The following is an 18895-nucleotide window of genomic DNA, read 5'->3' as shown; positions in this document are numbered from 1 at the left end:
AGTGTGGATGTCTGCCACAAAAAGCAACAGATGCTGACTTAATTATTGGTTCAGGTTTTGCTGAGTATGCTACTCACCATTCACCTTAAGAAAAACTGCACACATAAGCTTTAACAAGCTGTAAAGTGCAGAATTCTTCAGAAGTCAGTTTGAATTTAGTGACCTCGACATGTGATGTTCATGAACACAGCAAGCAACAGGCAGGCTGATCAGCAAATTAGATCGAAGAATTCTCACAGGCTTAAGGGACTGGGTGACCTATTTCTGTTCCGATGTCCCCAAGTACATTAAATAGTTATTGCAACCTCACTGAAGATCAATCTAGACGACAGATACTCTGATGGACAAACTTCAGTCAATACCATTGCTTCATCTATTATCCATTCCCCACATGTTATGTACCTAACTGTTGTTATAATCACTTCCTCACCATATATCAGTGCTCGTCAGTTTACCTGAGTGTCAAACATCTACTGATTACAATGGCCAGAAAAATATGACACAGTATATATGCTACTGGCATTAAGCTTATCTATTGCATGCATTCCAAATGAAACCAAACAGCAGCTCCATTTTGATACCTGCATCAGTAATTTTTAAGGGCAATCATTTTGCTCTGATTGTTACAAATTCCACACATGATGAAATGGTGAAGTCAGCACTTTGAGCCAGAGACACAATCTCACATACAATAATGAGTTTTTTAAGCATAATTCTAATAATTAAAATAACTAACACCCTCTGTGTACCGCATCTTTGTTGAAAGGGCACTATATTCATAAAAATTGTTTCTGCAAACTTTATTACTGTCCCAAGTTATGCAAAGAAGGTATGTTTATACAGTTTAATATGAATTATATTATTGCTTCCTGGGCTTTCAAGTAAACAGAGGAGTTTGACAAATGCATTTTTCATGAAGTGAATGGTATTCTGATCAAGGGCAGCTTTAGTCATCAATTTTGATTGTGTGAAATTGGATTGCTTCCTTCTAGTCAAAGATCAGTTAGTGTATTTTGGTAGTAATGTTGTCAAGTATTGTGGAAGTTTTTTAGCAGATTGTTTACACCTTCACTTCAAAATTTATTTTTAATTTACTTCATGCAAACACAGGTTGATGTTCTTGTGATAACCACACCAGCTCTGTGACAAATGGCTTTATGTATTTACCTAGGGGCCAAGTTTAATTTTCAGCGGGGGCAAGAAATAGATGATTATAGATTGGTCACCAATATACACATACTGGCCAATTTTCTTTTCCATCGAAGTTAATGAAAAACAAACCTGGAGTGTATAAAGGGCGACTGATGCACAAAACACCTGTTTCATACCCTCTCCTCACATGCCTCAAAAGTTAATTTGCACCTTCTTAATAGCATTTTGTGGCATTATAAACAATCACATAGGAGAAGAAGCTTACTTCTATATTATGCATTTAACATTAGGGGGATGAAGCGTGGACTATATTCTATTTCAATATGTTTCAATCCTTTCTTGGTCTCACCCTCCCTGTCTGTGCTATTTCCTCCAGCTCTACTATTCCATCCCCAAATTCTCCGCTCTATCCCGGGCATCTTGTTTATCCTCGCCTTCCTTTCACTAATTATTGGTGGCCAACTAATTAGGTCCCATCCTCTGGAATGCCCGCATTCAACTCTCAACCCCCCCTCCCCCCCACACCCCCAGTTCCCACACCTTTAACCAAGCTTTTGATCAGGCCTGCTAATATCGCCTTTTGTATCCCGCATTGATTTATTTCTGACTTCACCTCCTGAGGTGTTTATCTGCATTAAAGTTGCTGCACAAACGCATGTTATAGTAACATACCTGAGAAGACCAAAGTGTGCATATCTTGGGCGAAATTCTCCGACCCCCCGCCGGGTCGGAGAACCGCCGGGGGCTGGCGAGAATCCCGCCCCCGCCAGTTGCCGAAGTCTCCGGCACCGGATATTCGGCGGGGGCGGGAATCGCGCCGTGCCGGGTGGCGGGCCCCCCGCGCGATTCTCCGGCCCGGATGGGCCGAAGTCCCACCGCTAAAATGCCTGTCCCGCCGGCGTAAATTAAACCACCTACCTTACCGGCGGCGCGGGCGGGCTCCGGGGTCCTGGGGGGGGCGCGGGGCGATCTGACCCCGGGGGGGTGCCCCCACGGTGGCCTGGCCCGCGATCAGGGCCCACCGATCCGCGGGCGGGCCTGTGCCATGGGGGCACTCTTTCCCTTCCGCCTTCGCTACGGTCTCCACCATGGCGGAGGCGGAAGAGACACCCTCCACTGCACATGCGCGGGAATGCCGTCAGCGGTCGCTGACGCTCCCGCGCATGCGCCGCCCGAAGATGTCATTTCCGCGCCAGCTGGCGGGGCACCAAAGGCCTTGGGCGGAATTCTCCGGAAACGGCGCGATGTCCGCCGACTGGCGCCCAAAACGGCGCAAATCAGACGGGCATCGCGCCGCCCCAAAGGTGCGGAATGCTCCAACGCCGGAGGAATTTCCGCCCCGCCAGCTGGCGGAAAAGGCCTTTGGTGCCCCGCCAGCTGGCGCGGAAATTACATCTCTGGGCGGCGCGGGAGCGTCAGCGGCCGCTGACAGTATTCCCGCGCATGCGCAGTGGAGGGAGTCTCTTCCGCCTCCGCCATGGTGAGACCGTGGCGGAGGCGGAAGGGAAAGAGTGCCCCCACGGCACAGGCCCGCCCGCGGATCGGTGGGCCCCGATCGCGGGCCAGGCCACCGTGGGGGCATCCCCCGGGGCCAGATCGCTCCGCGCCCCCCCAGGACACTGGAGCCTGCCTGCGCCGCCTTGTCCCGCCGGTAAGGTAGGTGATTTAATTTACGCAGGCGGGACAGGCATTTTAGCGGCGGGGCTTCGGCCCATCTGGGCTGGAGAATCGAGCAGGGGGGGGCCCGCCACCCGGCGTGGCGCGATTCCAGCACCCGCCAAATATCCGGTGGTGGAGACTTCGGCAACCGGCGGGGGCGGGATTCATGCCAGCCTCCGGCGATTCTCCGACCCGGCAGGGGGTCGGAGAATTTCGCCCCTTTTCCGCCAGCTGGCAGGGCGGAAATTCGTACGCCGCCATCCTAGCCCCTTAAGGTTGGGGCTCGGCCCCCCAAGATGCGGAGCATTCCGCACCTTTGGGGCGGCGCGATGCCAGTCTGATTTGCGCCATTTTGGGCGCCAGTCGGCGGACATCGCGCCGTTTCCGGAGAATTTTGCCCCTTGATTGTAAAGATGACTGGTTAGAGTACATGAAAATGCCTCTCATATGTTGTCACACAATTAAATTGGGAAAAGTCTCACAAACTAGGTTTGGTTCCCACCATGTAGCTATCAGTGATACTGAAGTCGATAGTTATTTCATCTTTTGATTGAAAAAAACATTTGCAGTACAATGGATTCAAAAATGCACTGGATTCTCCGTCAGCGGGATCCTCCATTTCGCCGACAGCGCATTCGGGGAATTCCCGAGGGTGTGGAGCCGGCTGGCTTGACGGAGGATCCCGTGGGCCGTGTGGGGAATGCCACACCGGGAAACGGGTGCGACGGGATGGAGAATCCTGCAATTGCGCTTGTATTGACTTCTGTCCCAATATCCATCACATGTGATGACAAATGAATTGTAAATCCATTTTAACAGTAGGAAAAATCCTTTTTTAGAAATAAAAAGTCCCATAAAACGTATCATAAAAATGTAAAAAAACATTAAATGTTCTAATTTCTTACTCTGGGAAATGTTTGCCTCAGTAATGCAGCTGCATAAAAAGACCAGAGGATTCAGTGCTCAAAGCTCACCTTATTGGAGAGTGTGGGAAGTTGAGCGAACAATGCTCAGTGGTCTAGAATGCAAACTGTGGAAACTGACTATCGAGATGCGCATCCCAAAAGATGGAAGTCATTGTAAAATCATCAAGATATAAAATGTGGTGCAAATTCTTATAAAACATTTCCTGTTAATTAATGTTTGTGTATTTTTTATAATCACAATAGCTGAAAAATGTTTATGGAATCAGAGTGAATAATTCTATGCCCAATCTGCTTGACATTGTAATAATGTGTATAATGTAAGGAGTGTAAAAGGTTAACAAGATAATGTTCATGTATCTCAACACTAGATGGCACGACAGAGTAGTCATATAAAAGACTGTGCCTCCTGGAGTTTGGGGAGAAAGTTGAACAAGGTGTTAGAGAAGGTTAGTTAAAGACTGAGATAGAGTGTTGTATTAGAGATATTATATATTTCTGTAGCATAGATTTAGTACTGTTTTATTAGCTATTATTTAGTAAAGTGTGCGAATCATTTAAAGTAGTGTAAAATAAACTAGCTTTGTTTCAGATACATAGCTTGATGTTCTAGGACTTTTGACCATCTTGGAGGACTACACGAGAACATCACAGACATGTATGACTTTAAGGATGCAAATATATGTCTAAAAGTGAATTGTCTGTATAAATACCTGTAGGAGGACTAAATTTGTCAAGAATGTAAATATCACAGGGTATTTTAATACATTTAGAGTGTTGGCTTTATTTGTTTTTGTTGATCTCCTTTGCTTTTAAGTGTAGCTTATCCCCTGGTAACAGTGGCAGATTTTCCTAAACTTCTTCAATTCAGATATTGATCAATGGAATAAGGTTATTGAGCAGTTGGGAACGCCTGCCCCAGAGTTCATGAAGAAATTGCAGCCCACTGTTCGTAACTATGTGGAGAATAGGCCCAAGTATACAGGACACACTTTCCCCAAGCTCTTCCCAGATTGTCTCTTCCCAGCAGACTCAGAACACAATAAATTAAAAGGTAAGACACAGGAGTAAGTATCAGTCGTTATTCATTTGTCCTGACAATTTGGCTGAATAAACCAAAGAAATGCATGAACGGAATCTCTAAATATCTGAACTGAAACTCAATAAAAACCCAAAGCTACATGTTTTAAAATTTGCTCTCATGGTAGTCACTTGGGAAGTTCATTTTAGAGATCTGGGGCGGGATTCTCCGCAATCGGCGCGAAGTCCGCCGACCGGCGCCAAAAACGGCGCGAATCAGTCCGGCATCGCGCCGCCCCAAAGATGCGGAATCCTCCGCATCTTGAGGGGCCGAGCCCTAACCTTGAGGGGCTAGGCCCGCGCCGGACTGATTTCCGTCCCGCCAGCTGGCGGGAAAGGCCTTTGGTGCCCCGCCAGCTGGTGCGAAACTGACTTTGCCGTGCGGCGCATGCGCGCGAGCATCAGCGGCCGCTCACGGCATCCCCGCGCATGCGCAGTGCAGGGGGTCTCTTCCGCCTCCGCCATAGTGGAGACCATGGCGAAGGCGGAAGTAAAAGAGTGCCCCCATGGCACAGGCCCCCCCCCCCCGCGGGTCGGTGGGCCCCGATCGCGGGCCAGGCCACCGTGGGGGCACCCCCCGGGGCCAGATCGCCCCGCGCGCCCCCCCAGGACCCCGGAGCCCGCCCGGACCGCCTTGTGCCGGAGAATTCGGCAACCAGCAGGGACGGGATTCACGCCAGCCCCCGGCGATTCTCCGACCCGGCGGGGGGTCGGAGAAGCCCGCCCCTGGTCCTGACCTCTCTTAGCGGACGCCACTTTTTAATATTTTTTTTAACTTGTTTGGCAAATCCCCACAATTTTGGGGATTATAAAGTGAAATCTATATGGAAAAGACTACAAGTCATCAAGGCTCCTTAGGCAGCCCCTTCCAAACCCATGACCACTACCATCTAGAAGGACAAGGGCAGCAGATACCTGGGAAAACCAGCACCTGGAAGCTCCCCTCCAAGTCACTCACCACCTTGATGTGGAGCTATATCGCTGTTCCTTCACTGTCGCTGGGTCAAAATCCTTGAACTCCCTCCCTAATAGCACAGTGGGTGTACCAACACCACATAGACTTCAGCGGTTAAAGACGGGAGCTCACCACCACCATCTCAAGGGCAATTGGGATGGGCAACAAATGCTGACCTAGCCAGCGAATGCCACATCCTGTAAAAATTAATTTTTGACAAAGCAATGTACAGCAGAGACACCAGCAGCTGTAACTATAAGACAGGGGGTCACCCTTCATCAAAGTGTAAGATGATTGCAGAGACTCAGGATGTTTTTGTGAATGGAAAGCTATCTTCCTAATTTCCAGTGGGTTACATTGTTGTTAGTCAGTTAGTAGTGTGGCCCAGCCCCATGGCAATCAGGCAGGACCCGAATATACCACATGTCCAGCCCAAACGTCAAGTTTTTTGGGGGGTCTGGTTAGGATGGATCCTCTGTTTACCCCTAAGCCAACCTCTCACACTGAAGTGGCCATGGGTAAGAGAAGGAATTTTCCATGCCATTATGGTGAATGTAGGTTGGAACGAGGCCTCTGGTTGTTGAAAAACTGGGTAAAGTATTCCAGTGTTCACACCCATACAGGTTGCTTGAGTAGTACAAACAGGGCCCCACCAGTGAGTGGAGGCCTGAGTCCTGAGCTGGTCCCCAGTCAAAATCCTGTCCACTTGACCTTTTAACAGCACCTTTATAAAGGATGCCATGGGGTAAGCGTTCATAGCCAATGGCGCCAATTGCAGCATTGCCAACTGGTTAGCGCTGCTTTTACTATATCTGCTGCCCCATCTTACGTTCTTACAGGTGCCTAAGATGCACCTGTAATGGTATGGATGACCAACACTACTGGGTACGTCATCCTGGCCTCAGCAGGGTCAAAGGCAAAGCTGACTTGCACTCACTCCTCGACACTAAGCTCAGCACTGCAGGGCCGAGGTTTACTGCTGTCTAATGTACTGAAACTAGTAGAGGTTTTGACTGAAGAGTTAGGGCCATTGTATAGAGGATGATCAGTTAATAAATTATAAAAAGATTTTCATTAGGCATTTGACCAGGATTCACACCGGAGGTTACATTACAAGTCAAAAATGAAGGCAATATTGTCCATGGATAGGAAATTGATTGAGAGTGGGAAATGTGTTTTGCAGCCAGCCAAGCCAGAGATCTTCTTTCCAGGATGTTGGTAATTGACCCTTCCAAACGGATATCTGTGGATGAAGCCTTACAGCATCCATACATTAACGTCTGGTATGATCCAGCTGAAGTTGAGGCGGTAAGTCCTGATGTTTTTTACTCCAGTACATATCACGGTAAGTGATTTCTAAGATCACAGTTTAATTACAGCCAATGAATGTGACTCATCTTATCTGAATCAACCAGAAAGATAAACCTCTGTGCTCACCACTGCATCCAGTTGGGTGACACTGCGAGGGCTGGACTTTCCTCTGCTATAGTTTCCACAATATGGGGACATGGTAGTAGAGGAGCAGAGGAAATGGGTTGGGGAGATCTTCCAGCACGGTTCCTTCACATCCACAGCAGTGACCTCGGCCCACCCTTCCGCTTGCTCATCATACCTTATTTGCATGATATTACAGGAGAAGTGAGATAGAAAAAGCATCTTTCCACCCAGGAAAAGTCCAAACCAGTTTCCCCTACCACCACCACCCCCACCCCCACACACATCACCACCGAGGAAGTTCTGCCCCTTATGTCAATAGAGGAAAATAAATTTATTTTAAAAAATAAATTTGACCAATTAAAGGGAAATTGAGTGCGGCCAATCCACCTGTCCTGCACATCTTTGGGGTCTCGGGGCGAAACCCACGCAAACATGGGGAAAATGTGCAAACTCCACACGGACAGTGACCCAGAGCCAGGATTGAACCTGGGACCTCGGCACCGTGAGGCAGCAGTGCTAATCACTGCACCGCCAACATGCTGTCCGGAAAATAAATTTCTAACTCATATTGATCCCCGTGTGTGTTTGTCCATCATGCATGATTCAGACAAAAGCAAAATCATCTGCTGTAAATCTGAAATAAAAACAGAAAATGCTGGAAATACTCAGCAGGTCTGGCAACATCTGTGGAAACAGAAACTGAGCTGGCATTTCATGTCAAAGGCCCTTCCTTCAGAACTGAAGGAAGATGGAAAAGTAAAAGGCTTTTAAAAAAGTGGAGGGAGGGGAAGAAGAACAAAAAGGGAACATCTTTGATAGGTTAGAGGGCAGGAGAGATTAACTTTCAAAAGACTTCTTGCTGCAATAGGAAGTAGAGAATAATGATCAATGGATAATTTTTGGGCTGGAGGAAGGTTTGTAGTGGTGTCGGTATTGGGGCCATTGCTTTTCCTGATATACATTAATGATCCTGACCTTGGTGTGTAGAGGAAAATTTCAAAGTGTGTGGATGATACAAAGCTTGGAAGTATTGTAAACTGTGAGGAGGACAGAATAGAACTTCAAAACGACATAGACATGATTGGTGGAGTGGGCAGATAGGTGGCACAAGAGGTTCAATGCGGAGAAGTGGGAGGTGTTACATTTTTGTTGGACAAACATGGAGAGAAAATCTAAAGTAAGGGGTAAAATACTTAAGGAGGTGTGGGAGCAGCAGGACTTGGGTGTATATGAGTAGAGATTATTGAAGGTGGCAAAACAGGTGGAGAGAGCAGGAAACATAGAACATACAGTGCAGAAGGAGGCCATTCGGCCCATTGAGTCTGCACCGTCCCACTTAAGTCCTCACTTCCACCCTATCCCCGTTAATAAAGCATATAGTAGCCTGGGCTTTTTTAACAGGAGCATAGAGTACAAGAGCAAGGAGGTTATACTGAATTTATACAAGAAACTAGTTAGCCATACTATGGGAAGGATGTGAATGTATTGGAGAGAGTTCAGAGGACATTAACAAGAATGATTCTAGAGTTGAGAAACTTCAGTTATGAGCATAGATTGGTTGGGACTGTTCTTGGAGAGAAATAGGCTAAGAGGAGATTTGAGAGAGATGTTCAAAACCATGAGGGTCTGGGAAGAGTAGATAAGAGAGAAACTGTTTCCGCTCGTAAAAGGATCAAGAATGAGGGGGGCACAGAATTAGAGTGATTTGCAAAAGAAGCAAATGTGATGTGAGAAAGAACATTATTACACAGAGCATAGTTCGGTTCTGAAATGCACTGCCTGGAAAGGTGGTGGAAGCAGGTCTAATCGAGGCATTCAAGGGGGCAATAAATGATTATTTAAATAGAAACAATGTGAAAGGATATGGGGAAAAGGCAGGGAGTGGCAGTAAGCCATATTGCTCATTTGGAGAGCCGGTGCAGCCACAGTGCACCAAATGGCCTCTCTCCACCTGTAACAATTCTGTGATTCTTTGACACAAAAGGCAAAGGGAGTGTTGATGGGAATTGTCCAAAGTGAGTGAATGGCAGAATAATGAGCAGCCACATCCAAAAGCAAAGGCATGAAAAACAAGGTTAAGACTGGTGCATAGAATCCTTACGGTGCGTAAGGAAGTCATTCAGCCCATCGAGTCTGCACTGACCCTCCAAACGAGCACCCTACCTAGGCCAACTCCCTGCCCGATCCCCATAATTCTTTGCCCTATCCCCATAGTCCTGTAACCCCACCTAACCTGCACATCTACTAAGGGGCAATTTAGCATGGCCAATCCACATAACCTGCACATCTTTGGACTGTGGGAGGAAACCGGAGCTCCCGGAGGAAACCCACGCAGGCACGGGGAGAACGTGCAAACTCCACACAGACAGGTGAAGGGAGGTGGGGCTGGCCAAGGTGAAGGGTGGAGGGAAGTGGGGCTGGCCAAGGTGAGGGATCTGTATTTGGAGGAAGGGTTCGGCAGTCTGGAGGAGCTAAGGGAGAGGATAGAGCTGCCATGGGGGAGCGAGTTCAGGTATCTGCAGGTTAGGGACTTTGCGCGAAAGGTCCGGGGGGCTCCGTAGGTTGCCGGGATACAACGTGCTGGAGTAACTGCTGCTTCCAGATGTGGAAGGGGAGGGATGAATTAGGGATATATACAAGTGGGTGGGGGAGCAGGGAGGCGAGCGGGTAGTGAAGATAAAGGAGAAATGGGAAGGGGAGTTGGGAGGGGCGATGAATTGGGGAGTATGGAATGAGGCACTCCATAGGGTAAACGGGACCTCCTCCTGTGCAAGGTTGAGTTTGATACAGTTTAAGGTGGTGCATAGGGTGCATGTGACTCAGGCGAGAATGAGTGGGTTCTTTCAGGGGGTAGCAGATGAATGTGAGAGGTGTGGGCGGGGGCCAGCGAATCACACGCACATGTTTTGTGGTTGCAAAAAATTGGAAGATTCTGGGCGGGAGTGTTCACGGTCTTAGCCAGGATAGTAGGGGAGGAGGTGGACCCGGACCCTTTGGTGGTGGATGTTTGTGACCATGTTTAAGGAGCTGTTCGTCGCAGGAGGGGCAGAGGAGCAGGGTGAAAAAGGGTGAAAAGTCTGTACACACTGTATAGTTGGTTGCTGGGAAGTATGTTTCCCTGGCAGTTTATGGGTTGTAACCTGCTTTGACACATGTCTATAATAGAATACATTTTTTTAAAAACGCCACACAAACACCCAAGGCCGGAATCGAACCTGGGTCCCTGATGCTGTGAGGCAGCAGTGCTAACCACTGGGCCACATGTTTTATAAAAAAAGCAGAAACACATTTTCTGGTCAGAGTTTATTGTCTGACATTGCTGAGTTCAATGTTGAGCGCAGAAGGCTGTAAAGTGCCTAATCGAAAGGTCAGGTTCTGTCCTTGAAGAACTGGAACTAAATCCCAGCTCCAGAGTCCCGGATTTAATTCCAGCCTCGGGTGACTGTCTGTGTGGAGTTTGCACTTTCTCCCCGTGTCTGCGTGGGTTTCCTCCGGTTTCCTCCCACAGTCCAAAGATATGCAGGTTAGGTGGATTGGCCATGATAAATTGCCCTTAGTGTCCAAAAGGTTAGGTGGGGTTACTGGGTTACAGGAATAGGGTGGGGGAGTGGTCCTTGGTAGGGGGCTCATTCAGAGGGTCGGTGTCGACTCAATGGGCTGAATGGACTCCTTCTGCACTGTAGGGATTCTATGAAAAAGTGGTGACAATAAGAAATATAAACCTGAACTGCAATATAATGTTGGTAACATTAAAATAAACTCTGCTGAGTAACAATCATGGTAAGAAGCATGGAATTACAATACAGAAAGATTGGCTAGCTGGATGAGGGTAGCATACTACAGAGGTGTAATAATATGACAAATGAGCTGGCTTTATAAACTACTTGAGCTTCATTCATTCATTCATGGTCGCCTCATTTTAGGAAGGATGTGGAAGCTTTGGAAAAGGTGCAAAGCAGATTTACCAGGATGTTGCCTGGAATGGAGAGTAGGTCTTACGAGGAAAGGTTGAGGGTGCTAGGCCTATTCTCATTAGAATGGAGAAGGATGAGGGGCGACTTGATAGAGGTTTATAAGATGATCAGGGGAATAGATAGAGTAGACAGTCAGAGACTTTTTCCCCGGGTGGAACAAACCATTACAAGGGGACATAAATTTAAGGTGAAAGGTGGAAGATATAGGAGGGATATCAGAGGTAGGTTCTTTACCCAGAGAGTAGTGTGGGCATGGAATGCACTGCCTGTGGAAGTAGTTGAGTCGGAAACATTAGGGACCTTCAAGCAGCTATTGGATAGGTACATGGATTACGGTAAAATGATATAGTGTAGATTTATTTGTTCTTAAGGGCAGCACGGTAGCATTGTGGATAGCACAATTGCTTCACAGCTCCAGGGTCCCAGGTTCGATTCCGGCTTGGGTCACTGTCTGTGCGGAGTCTGCACGTCCTCCCCGTGTGTGCGTGGGTTTCCTCCGGGTGCTCCGGTTTCCTCCCACAGTCCAAAGATGTGCGGGTTAGGTGAATTGGCCAATGATAAATTGCCCTTAACGTCCAAATTGCCCTTGGTGTTGGGTGGAGGTGTTGAGTTTGGGTAGGGTGCTCTTTCCAAGAGCCGGTGCAGACTCAAAGGACCGAATGGCCTCCTTCTGCACTGTAAATTCAATGATAATCTATGATTAATCTAGGACAAAGGTTCGGCACAACATCGTGGGCCGAAGGGCCTGTTCTGTGCTGTATTTTCTATGTTCTATGTTCATTCTTTGGCTTTATAACATCATCTTGGTCTCTTCAAGTATACTCAAAACCAGGCATTTTTTCTTTTCACCGAGGGCCAAGGTTTGATTGCTAAATTCTTTTTGATTAGCCTAGACATTGTCTGAAGGTGAACTATAACGTTCAATCAAGTGCCGGATGAATCAATCTCTCCATACACTGTACGTCAGTATTCAAAAACTGTCAACTGCTCTCTTTTATTTCTGTAGAGCTTTTAGAGCAATTATATTGGTTTAAGAAAATGAAAGATAATTTGTTAAGTAGGACATCAAACTAAAATGAGTCTTTCAAGTGATCCCCCAAAGCTTCAACGCCAACGTTAACTTTGAACATCAAAGTCAAAAAGTAACTGCGTCAATTTCTGCCTGAGTTAGCCAAACTCAGTTGCAGTTGGGATATCACAATTGATCGCAGTATGTATTGACTGCTTCCTCGTTTGTATTCCTGATTACTATCCAGTGAAACCTGCTGTACAATGCACCAATGTGAAAGTCGTAGAGTTAGAGCCATGTGGCACAGAAGGAGACCACTTGGTCCATTGAACCCATGCTCGCTCCCTGCAGAGCAATGCGGTCAGTCCCATTTCCCTGCTCTATGGAACTCAACCTGGGTTTGATATCTCATCTGGAATGCTCCCAAATATTGTCTAAACTCTTGCAGAAAAATAGGCAGCAAGGTAGCACAGTGGTTAGCACTGCTGCCTCACGCGCCGAGGACCCGGATTCGATCCCGTGTCACTGTCCATGTGGAGTTTGCATATTCTCCTCGTATTTGCAGGGTAGGTGGATTGGCCACGCTAAATTGTCCCTTAATTAGAAAAAATGAATTGGGTACTTAAAAAAAAAATTTTTTTTTAACTCTTGCAGAAAAATTGGCCACTTGGACAAATTGCTTGTTGTTTGGGAGTCATATCTCAGTAGGAGTCTATGCCTTCACAAGAGGAGAAACAGTGGGAATTTGCTTCATACCAGACAAGTTTCTAAGCTTCCAGTGGATGTTCAGCCAAGGATTCAATCTGCCCATTTAAAGTGGGTGGTAAAAGCCAAGAGGAATCTTAATGGCATGCAGTTACTTTGTATTTTTTTGAACTGCCATTATTCTCTTGGGGCTGAGGGTGGGGATGATGAAGAACATCAAACACGCAATGCACGCAAGTTCAGCTGGCTGCTCCCCTCATTATATATATATTAAGCATATCAGCACTGCATACACTGGCATATTTATCCGATTAGAAAGGAACTTCCTCTGTAGGGCAATACCGTCTACTCTAAAAATACCTGCCACTCCTTGTTATAGGCACAGTATAGTGCTGGTGACAGGCAAATCCATCTCGTCCCCCACCTATTATGCCTGCGAATCCTTGTAGACCAGCTTGGGCATCATCTGTAGTTTCAGTCAATTTTCTGTCCATTGATATATCAATCAAGTGACTGCAGAATTATTTACTTTTATCATCTTTCCCATGGCATGGCTTTCCAATATCCAATAATTGCTGCATTTCCCAACACTACCAAAATTGTTGTAAGCACAATTTGAAAGTGAGCACTAGTCTAATGGGTTTGTGTGTTTGTGCAATTCAGCTGTCAAATTAGAAAGTTAAGGGAGGACACAATCACATTTGCTGCTCTTACTAAAGTGATTAATTCATCTGGCTCGAAGAAAACAGTTGTTCCTGGAGGAATTGCAGTAACTAAGTTAGAGTTTTTATTCACTGGGTAATGGCTTCCTTTTCTCATTCACATTTTATTGGCACCATAGGAACTACATTCAGTGCAACTCTAGTACAGGGCATGGCACCAAAAGCAGGAACGGGCAGTCAGTGGTGTCAGGTGGCATACACAGGGTCTCAATCCCAGGTGCTCCAGCAGGGCACACAGCAGCCTGGTAAAGACAGGTGTGACTAAGGAGGCTGATATTTACCAAGGAGGCATGACCAATATGTGCCATTGCCTTCTGAAAGATCACTGTATAATGAGTAACATGCTAATAGTAGTTAAAGTTAGTTTTGCCTTGATTTTTATGCATTGGGTGGTTTCTAGTCTTGTACTGGTTTGGGTATAACATCTATCAGAGGGATAATGTTAGAAATTATAATTTTTTTTAAAAAAATATGTTTATTCAAAGTTTTTCCAACAAAAATTTCAACCAATTAACCCCCCCCCCAACAGAAAAGAAAAAGAGAAAAGAACAGAACAGAACATAAACATATCAATCAAACATAATACAGAACTTAGACAATTGGTTTCTTCACATATTAACCCTCCCATATGCTTTTTTACAAGTACCACTAGGAAAAACCCCTCCCCCGCCCGCACAGATACCCCCCCCCGAAAGAAACACCCCCCTCCCCTCCCCTCCCCCCCACCCCCGGGTTGCTGCTGCTGCTGATCGACCTCATTCTAACGCTTCGCGAGATAGTCTAGGAACGGTTGCCACCGCCAGAAGAACCCCTGCGCAGACCCTCTCAAGGCAAACTTTATCCTCTCCAGCTTAATGAACCCTGCCATGTCGTTTATCCAGGCTTCCACACTGGGGGGCTTCACGTCCTTCCACATGAGCAAGATCCTCCGCCGGGCTACCAGGGACGCAAAGGCCAGAATACCGGCCTCTTTCGGCCTCCTGCACTCCCGGCTCGTCCGCCACCCCAAATAATGCCAGCCCCCAACTCGGCTTGACCTGGACTTTCACCATCTTGGACATAGTCTTCGCGAAACCCCTCCAGAACCTATCCAGTGCCGGGCACGACCAGAACATGTGGGCGTGATACGCCGGGCTTCCCGAGCACCTCCCGCATCTGTCCTCCATCCCAAAGAACCTACTCAGCCTCGCCCCTGTCATATGCGCTCTGTGAATAACCTTAAACTGTATCAGGCTGAGCCTGGCACATGAGGAAGAGGAATTAACCCTACTCAGGGCATCAGCCCACAGACCCTCTTCAATCTCCTCCCCCAACTCCTCCTCCCACTTGCCCTTCAGCTCCTCTACCGAAGCCGCCTCCTCTTCTTTCATCTCCTGATATATCGCCGAAACCTTGCCTTCTCCGACCCATACACCCGAAATCACCCTGTCCTGAATCCCCTGTGCCGGGAGCAACGGGAATCCCCTCACCTGCCACCTCACAAACGCCCTCACTTGCATATACCTGAACGCATTTCCCGGGGTAACCCAAACTTCTACTCCAGCGCCCCTAGGCTCGCAAACGTCCCGTCTATAAACAGGTCCCCCATCCTTCTGATCCCTGCCCAATGCCAGCTCCGAAACCCCCCGTCCATCCTTCCTAGGACGACGAACCGATGGTTCTCCCGGATCGGGGCCCACACCGAGGCTCCCATCTCACCCCTATGTCGTCTCCACTGCCCCCAGATCTTTAGCGTTGCCGCCACCACCGGGCTCGTGGTGTACCTTGTCGGCGAGAGCGGCAGCGGTGCCGTCAATAGCGCCCTCAGGCTTGTTCCTTTGCAGGACGCCATCTCCAACCTCTTCCATGCCGCCCCCTCTCCCTCTATTACCCACTTACGGATCATCGCCACGTTGGCTGCCCAATAATAGCCACCCAGATTCGGCAACGCCAGCCCTCCCTGTCCCTACTACGCTCCAGAAACCCCCTCCTTACCCTCGGGGTCTTGTTTGCCCACACAAAACCCATGATGCTCCTACCTACCCGCTTAAAAAAAGCCTTGGTAATCATAATAGGAAGGCACTGGAACACAAAAAGAAACCTCGGGCGGACCATCATTTTAATCGACTATAGCCTGCCCGCTAGCGAGAGTGGCAACACATCCCATCTTTTGAAGTCAACCTCCATCTGCTCCACCAGCCGCGTCAAATTACGTTTGTGCAGGGCCCCCCAGCTCCTAGCTACCTGGATCCCCAAGTACCGAAAGCTTCTTTCCGCCCTCCTCAACGGTAGGTTGTCTATCCCTCTTCCCTGGTCCCCTGGATGCACCACAAAGAGCTCACTTTTCCCTACATTGAGCTTATACCCCGAGAAGTCCCCAAACCCCCTTAGGATCAGCATGACCACCACCATCCCCTCCACTGGATCTGCCACATACAGCAACAGGTCGTCCGCATACAGCGACACCCGATGCTCCTCTCCCCCTCGGACCACCCCCCTCCATTTCCTGGACTCCCTTAATGCCATGGCCAGAGGCTCAATTGCTAATGCAAACAACAGGGGGGACAGGGGGCACCCCTGCCTCGTCCCTCGATACAGCCGAAAATACTCCGACCTCCGCCGATTCGTAGCCACACTCGCCACCGGGGCTCTATATAGGAGCTTAACCCAACTGATAAACCCCTCCCAAACCCAAACCTCCGCAACACTTCGCAGAGATACTCCCACTCCACCCAGTCAAAGTCCTTCTCCGCGTCCATAGCTGCAACTATCTCCACCTCTCCCTCCACCGATGGCATCATAATCACGTTTAGGAGCCTCCGCACATTGGTGTTTAGCTGCCTGCCCTTTGCAAATCCTGTCTGGTCCTCATGAATCACCCCCGGGACACAGTCCTCAATTCTCGTAGCCAGCACTTTTGCCAGCAACTTAGCATCCACATTGAGGAGCGAGATCGGTCTATACGACCCACATTGCAATGGGTCCTTATCCCGCTTCAGGATCAGAGAGATCAGTGCCCCGGACGGACATTGTCGGGGGCAGGGGGGGCAGGGTCCCCCCCTCCCTTGCTTCATTGAAAGCCCTCACTAGCAACGGGGCTAACAGGTCCGCATACTTCCTGTAAAACTCAACCGGGAACCCATCTGGCCCCGGGGCCTTCCCCGCCTGCATGCTCCCCAGTCCTTTAACCAGCTCCTCCAACCCAATTGGCGCCCCCAAACCAGCCACCTCCTGCTCCTCCGCCCTCGGGAACCTCAGTTGATCTAGAAATCGTCGGATCCCCTCTTCCCCCGCTGGGGGCTGAGATCTGTACAGCTCCTCATAAAAGTCCTTAAATGCCTCATTTACTTTCACCGCACTCCGCACCGTAGTTCCCCTGCTATCCTTGACTCCACCTATCTCCCTCGCTGCCATCCTCTTACGGAGCTGATGTGCCAGCATCCGGCTCGCCTTCTCCCCATACTCGTACGTCGCCCCCTGTGCTTTCCTCCACTGTGCCTCTGCCTTCCCTGTGGTCAACAGGTCGAATTCCATCTGGAGACTTCACCGCTCCCTAAGTAGTCCCTCCTCGGGGTCCTCTGCATATCCCCTGTCTACCCTCAGGATCTCCCCCACTAACCTCTCCCTTTCCCTGCCCTCTCTCTTCTCCCTGTGAGCCCTGGTGGAGATTACCTCTCCCCTGACCACCGCCTTCAGCGCCTCCCATACTACCCCCACCTGCACCTCCCCGTTGTCGTTGGCCTCCAAATACCTTTCAATGCACCCCCGCACCCTCCCGCACACCTCCTCATCCACCAGTAATCCCACATCCAGACACCACAGCGGGCGTTGGTCCCTCTCCTCTCCTAACTCCAGCTCCACCCAGTGCGGGGCGTGGTCTGAGATGGCTATGGCCGAGTACTCCGTTCCCTCCACTTTCGGGATCAGCGCCCTACTCAAAACAAAAAAATCTATCCGGGAGTAGGCTCTATGTACGTGAGAAAAAAAAGAAAATTCCTTGGCCAGGGGCGTGTCAAATCTCCACGGATCTTCTTCCCCCATCTGGTCCATAAACCCCCTAAGCACCTTGGCCGCAGCCGGCCTCTTCCCCGTCCTAGATCTGGAGCGATCTAATGCTGGGTCCAACACCGTGTTGAAATCCCCCCCCATTATCAAGCTTCCTGCCTCCAGATCTGGAATCCGCCCCAACATGCGCTTCATAAATCCAGTATCATCCCAGTTCGGGGCGTATACGTTTACCAATACCACCCACGCCCCCTACAACCTACCGCTCACCATCACGTATCGACCTCCATTGTCCACTACAATATTCTTGGCCTCAAACGACACCCGCTTCCCCACCAGTATTGCCACCCCTCTGTTCTTTGCATCCAGCCCCGAATGGAATACCTGTCCTACCCATCCCTTTCTTAACCTGACCTGGTCTGCCACCTTCAAATGTGTCTCCTGAAGCATGACCACGTCTGCCTTCAGTCCCTTTAAGTGCGCGAACACTCAGGCCCTCTTAAGCGGTCCATTCAGGCCCCTCACATTCCAAGTTATCAGCCGGATTGGGGGGCTCCCCCCCCCCCCCACCCCCCCCCCCCACACCCACCCCCCCCACCCCCCCCCCCCCCCCCCCCCCCCCACCCCCCCTGCCGACTAGCCATCTCCTTTTCTAGGCCAGTCTCGTGCCCGCGCCTCCCGTTCTCTCCAGTCCACTAGACGGGGGACCCCCGCCCCGATCACCTCTTCTGTTTCCAGTTCCCCATCGGCCAATGCAGCAGCAACCCTATTTCCCCCCCCCTCCCCCCTCCCCCTCGCCCCCCGCTAGATCCGTATCTAGCTCTTTTGCTCCCCCCATAACACTCCCGTAAGTCAGCTGACTCCTGCTGACCCCGGCCTCCCCCGCCGTCCCATTGACCCCCCCCCGTGTGGGAATCCCCCCTCCCACTCCTCCCCAGCAATCAGTGTGCGCTCCTCCACCCCTCCCCTCCATCCTTCCCTAGCGCGGGAAGAAGCACGCGCTTTCCTGAGCCGGCCCCGCTCCCTCTGGCGCCGCTCCTGTTACGGCCTTATCCCAATTCCCCCATCCCCGGGCCTCCCCTCCCTCCAGCACCGGCGCCCACACTCTCTCACAGTCTCCCCATCAGATATCTTCCCCTGTCCCCATCCATCACCTAACCCGTGGAACATTCCCTACGCATAGTTAAAACCCTGTATACAACCGACATCCCCCCCCCCCCCCACAACCACAAACCCTCAGTTTGAGTCCAACTTTTCAGTTTGTATAAAGGTCCAAGCCTCCTCAGGCGTTTCGA

General features: G+C 49.5%; 1 protein-coding gene across 12 annotated transcripts in view; it reads left to right on the top strand.

Moving 5' to 3' along the window:
- Positions 1-18895, top strand: part of mapk10 (mitogen-activated protein kinase 10) — a 375236-nt gene that overhangs the window by 291512 nt on the left and 64829 nt on the right. For all 12 annotated transcript variants that reach the window (XM_072496256.1, XM_072496255.1, XM_072496260.1 and 9 more), the window contains 2 exons: positions 4606-4788; positions 6953-7077. In XM_072496256.1, the coding sequence (XP_072352357.1) occupies positions 4606-4788; positions 6953-7077 (308 nt within the window). The remainder of the gene's footprint in view (positions 1-4605; positions 4789-6952; positions 7078-18895) is intronic.

This window comes from Scyliorhinus torazame, chromosome 3 (genome assembly GCF_047496885.1).
Source record: "Scyliorhinus torazame isolate Kashiwa2021f chromosome 3, sScyTor2.1, whole genome shotgun sequence".
NCBI classification, from domain to species: Eukaryota; Metazoa; Chordata; class Chondrichthyes; order Carcharhiniformes; family Scyliorhinidae; genus Scyliorhinus; species Scyliorhinus torazame.
This window is presented reverse-complemented; position numbering and strand designations above follow the sequence as displayed.